This window comes from Penaeus chinensis, chromosome 3, assembly GCF_019202785.1.
Source record: "Penaeus chinensis breed Huanghai No. 1 chromosome 3, ASM1920278v2, whole genome shotgun sequence".
NCBI lineage: Eukaryota > Metazoa > Arthropoda > Malacostraca > Decapoda > Penaeidae > Penaeus > Penaeus chinensis.
In genome coordinates this window covers 14,003,271-14,008,270 of record NC_061821.1, presented here as the reverse complement: position 1 = coordinate 14,008,270, position 5,000 = coordinate 14,003,271, and the positions used below count along the sequence as shown (strand labels likewise).

Below are 5,000 nucleotides of genomic sequence, written 5' to 3'. Positions count from 1 at the left end.
TTTGATTTTTTTTTTTTTTTCAATCATCATCAAAATCTACTGTTTTTCTGGTTAGAAATTTATATATTTATTTTTTTCAGATTTGTAACCTATAGTGAAGATTATGCAATACAGTTTTAGTAATATTTGATTTTGAATTTCAGATATTTAGGCACCAACAATAATGACAATGCCATATATGAAGTAATTGGTCGGCATGTAGGTGATACAACTCTTAGGGCAAGTGCAGGGAATGGTCCTATGGGAGATAGTGTTATTCATAGTCCATCTAAGCCTGTGCAAGTCTTCCCTCCCCTCACTCTACAGCCCAAGAATATCACACTCATTATTGGTGCTAATTATCAAGTAAGATGTTACAGTTTTTGTTGTACATTTTTTGTTAACAGATCAATGTATAAATATGTATTTTTACTGTCTTCAGTCTTCCTCTTTTCCTATATATTTATTTGATTTGAAATAACAGGTTTAATATTTTTGTTTATTATTATTTATTACCAGGTTGAAACAAAAGGTGGACCATATCCTGATGCCACAGTTGTGTATTCCATGTTGAATGAGACAATTGCCAATACATCACACACAGGTGTTATCACAGCTCTGTCCCTCGGCACTACAATCCTTACCGCTCAGGCTATTAGCATCAACAAAGAAAATGGAGTGACTGTTGTTTACTCACAGGTATTTTGTCCTATCAAAGATTTTTTCAGTGATATGATTTGTGAAAATAACACAAGACTTTGTAATTTATTTATTCTTTTGAGCACAATAAAAAACTTTATCTTATTTTCAGGACACAGTGATAGTAAATGTTGTGCCTCTGACAAGTATACACATTCATGCCCCACTAACACATCTGGAGACAGGGACAACCATGCCTCTCTATGCCATTGGAAATGAAGAGGACCAGAACCCTCTAGCATATGCAACAGCACTACCACCTTTGTTGTTTGAGTGGACAGTCAGCAACAAGCAAGTTGCCGCCTTTAATGGAATATTTAAGGAGGTAAAACAGTGAAAGAAATCTTTTTGTTTAGAAAATATTCCTTTGCTTTTTCCTAATTGTTGATGGAAGTGATTGTAGAATTAATTTAACCAATTGGATCCGGATGCATCACTGCCATCATGTGGCCCAATATGTGGGCTTTATGCCTATGTGAGCCTACACTGTTATGTGTGTGCTTGTAGGCCAGGTGCAGACAAACACTTCTGTGTGTTGACAAGACTTCCCTTTGCCTTCCCCCTTGCAATTTTATTTTCCCTTTTGATGCACAAGTGTTTTTAGCTTTATCCAGATGTCAATAGACTTTTTCTTTAGCACAGACTGTATGTCTTCTCTCTAGGTAGTCTATAACTCATTGCTTCTTTTACATCACACTACAATTTTTCTTTCTACAGAATGGAATAATAGAATCCAAGGAGAATAATGGCATCGTTCAGCTAAGTGCAGAGCAAGCTGGGCGCGTGACAGTTACACTGAAAGTTAAACCAGTTATTCCATCTAGCTTCCCCAACTTCCAGCTGACAGATAATGCTCTCCTTACAGATAAATTAGAGGTTAAGGTAAGTTAAGAGAATCCCAAGGAATACTTTCCTGAATTATAAAATGTGGTTTCTCAATTTTAACCCATTCATACTAGGATAACTTCCCATCACATCATGATAGACAATCCCTTGTGTCATGCACTGTCAAGCCAGCTCTAAGTAATGCATACAGAACAGTTGTGCACCTGGCTGTATTGGTTGAAGAGAAATGGTTACCTCAGAAGTAAGCATAAAGCCTCTTTTTAGCCTCATTACCTAAAAAAAAATTATGATGCAACCAGGGGCATAGATAACAGGGTAATTTTATATTCTCAGTGCTTCTGATTTTTCCATCAAGCTAATTCTGCATGCATCCTTGATGCATTGTTCAATATGAAAGGGTTAACATTAAATTATTTTTTGTAATAGTAATGTAGATGGTCTACTACAAGAAATAACACTCTGCTTTAAGATTAATCACAAAAGGAGTATGCTTCTTTTGTAAAAGTGAATAAAATGTGTTTGTATATTTTCTCAGTAAATTAATTTCCTCTCCTGTATCTTTTCCCACATATTTGCAGGTGTTTGATTCCCTTAGACTCAAGCATCCTGATGATGGATCCTCAAATTTATTACTATCACCTGAAGCAGAGACCAAAATCAAGACCAATAGGTAAGCATTTATCAGTTAAGCTTTACTCTTTTCATGTGAATTGAAATATCTGAAGTGATTTTATGTTTTGGATTTTATGTGATGGATATGAAATGGGTTTGGGTATATTGTAGTAAGCTTTTAGGTGTTGGGATTCATAGTTATAATAAATATTAATGTACAAGATCATATTGTACCTAGTACCTAGTTAGTTACCTATGTTGTGTGTAATATTATGATGTGATGATGTAAAAATAAGTATTAGGCATAATTTGAACAGGAAAGGATTTTAATCCATTGCCTTTGGATGACATAGAGTTCAGCTTATGGTCGAGTTATTCATGGCTACAGGTGATGTTTTATTCCTTCCATGACTGATTTGGTCATGGCCACGAAGGAAGGGTCATTCATGACATCTTCCTGGATACAAGACTACTATTTCCCTGGTTTCCATACTTCCCTTTTGTGTGTCATACATCAAGAGTCACACTGTCAGAACACCATATGACAGTCTGAGTAGTTGACACAAGGACACTGATCAGCTAGAGTGAAAGTTACTTACCGGTTTACAGCAGCAACAAGACAGTGCAATGTTTTGGTGTGTGCCATCTTCCAGGGACAGCAGGCAAAAAATTAATGTGCTAAATATTGCTCCTTTTATACAAAACAATAGCCAGTCAGAGTATTAGATCCCATATCCTCTCAGGAATGCCCCAGGGCATGTGATATGTGGGCATGAGGGTACCTTATAAAGAACAGCATAAAATGTAATGCATGCACCATAGCAACATTATGTGAGTGACCCTTCCTCTGTAGCCACAGCTAATTCAGCCATGATGGGAATAGCACCTAACCTGGTTTTACTACCAAGTCAGCCATGACCTGAACTACATGTCATCTGGAAGCATTGGTTTAATCCAGTACCTCCAGGCTGCTTAAACTGCTGAAAGGCCCTAACTCTGGGGTGCATACACATGGTAATATGCTTCATGCAAGGGTAAATGGCACACTTATTTACATATTTTCCTGGTTTATGGCTTTGATAGAAACATGTACAATAATATGTGGAATATTTTGTGGCCACTGTGGTGCAGTCTGTTTCGTAGAAAGGGTATAAACTATGATTGGAGTAAGATATTGATGGCATGGCATACATTTCCCCTGTTGAGATGGCCATTCTCAGCATGACATGACATACATGTCCCCTGTTGAAATGGCCATTCCCAGCATGACATGACATACATGTAACCTGAAGGGAATGATTTAAGATACATCTTCTTATAAATATACTTTGACAGCTTTAGTTACATTAGTGTATTTATAGTATAGTAGTGCATTTTTTGCAAAATTTGACAACTTTTTAAACAATTAATTTCCAGAGATGGTAATGGAAAATTGTCATATGCAGTTGAAGGATGTAAAAGAGATTCAGCAAAAGCAGCAGATGTAATTACTGTAAGCCCCGATGGTGTTGTTAATTCTGGCAGCACAACTGGTCAGGCTACAGTGATTGTCACAGTTGAGGAGAACTTTGGAGTCACACAAAGTATTTCCATCTTAGTTGAGGTAAAACATGTTATAAAGCTTTTTGTTAATTTGTACTTAAATGAAAAAATAATTCCATAGTTATTTGTAATCTCCAAAATAGTTAATTTATACTTGATGTATAGTAATTGTCATGTAACTGGAAAACTCTTTAATCTGCTCTTTAATTATAGTAAGTGCTTTTGTGCCTGATGTATATCAATTATTCACTTAAAGGGAAATTTATCACAAGTTTAATTCCAATTATTTTGTATTTAAAGGTGAAGAAAATGACCTACCTACAAGCAGGTGTAGAGGTGTTTATGAGCACTTTGCCAGGAGAATCCCTCAGTGTAGTCCCAGTTGGTGTAACTATGATGCTTCATCTGACATACCATGACAACCGTGGGCGTATTTTTCATGCCACAAATGCTCACCCTACCTTTAGATCATCAAGGTAAAGTCAGGCTGTACATATTTGGTTTTAACCCCTTGCCGACGGGTCACGCCTATAGGCAACATAACAATATATTTGAAATGTGGCGTGCGGCTGTCCGCCACGGCGGCGCGCAAAAGCGCACCGAGGCAGTGATTCGGCTTGATGTACCGAATTCACGCGTTCAAAGTCGGCGCGTTGCCGTGGCTTGCCAGAGCATATAGTTTTTTTTTTTTTTTTTAGTTTTCTACACCCGTCACCAATGGGTTAAGTGTAATATTGTGTCTTTGTGTATTTACTGCCATCTACTCAAGTGTAAATCTGCATATCATGTACCCCCTGCCTTGATGATAATGAGAATATTTTTTTCCAGATTTGATCTCGTAGATGTGAAACGTGGGGGAACAAATAATACCCTACAGGTGACTGTGAGAGGAACAGGCCAAACAGTTCTTCATATCTGGAATGAGAAAGATGCTCTTGTTAGTGGTTTCCTTCACATTAACACTGGGCTTGGCATATTTCCTCATAAGGTTAGTAATGAAGTGTTTATTTTCATACAAGTAGTATGCATTACTTTATTGTAAAAAGTTAACTATTGTCAGTTCTTTAGTACACTATTTTTTTTAAATTTTACTCCTATATTGAGTATGCAATGGTGTTGTACAGTTGTTTTATTTATGACTTGATTTTGGAAATTTGATTTTCTATATTTTTTATGGAGCTGTAAAGTAATCTTTTCAATATTTTATTTAAATTTTTAGCCAAAAAACTGGTTTTAGTTGAAATAGGTATTTGTTATTAGGTTTTGTTTTTGTTCTTGTTTTTTGCAAGGTTTTTTTTTTTCCATCCTTGATGAAAGATATT

General features: G+C 36.2%; 1 protein-coding gene across 1 annotated transcript in view; it reads left to right on the top strand.

The window, feature by feature from the left end:
- Window positions 1-5,000, top strand: part of LOC125045015 (nuclear pore membrane glycoprotein 210-like) — a 39,296-nt gene that overhangs the window by 27,184 nt on the left and 7,112 nt on the right. The window contains exons 22-29 of the mRNA XM_047642045.1: window positions 144-345; window positions 499-678; window positions 791-1,003; window positions 1,396-1,560; window positions 2,103-2,194; window positions 3,553-3,739; window positions 3,979-4,154; window positions 4,507-4,666. Coding sequence (XP_047498001.1) covers window positions 144-345; window positions 499-678; window positions 791-1,003; window positions 1,396-1,560; window positions 2,103-2,194; window positions 3,553-3,739; window positions 3,979-4,154; window positions 4,507-4,666 — 1,375 coding nt within the window. The remainder of the gene's footprint in view (window positions 1-143; window positions 346-498; window positions 679-790; window positions 1,004-1,395; window positions 1,561-2,102; window positions 2,195-3,552; window positions 3,740-3,978; window positions 4,155-4,506; window positions 4,667-5,000) is intronic.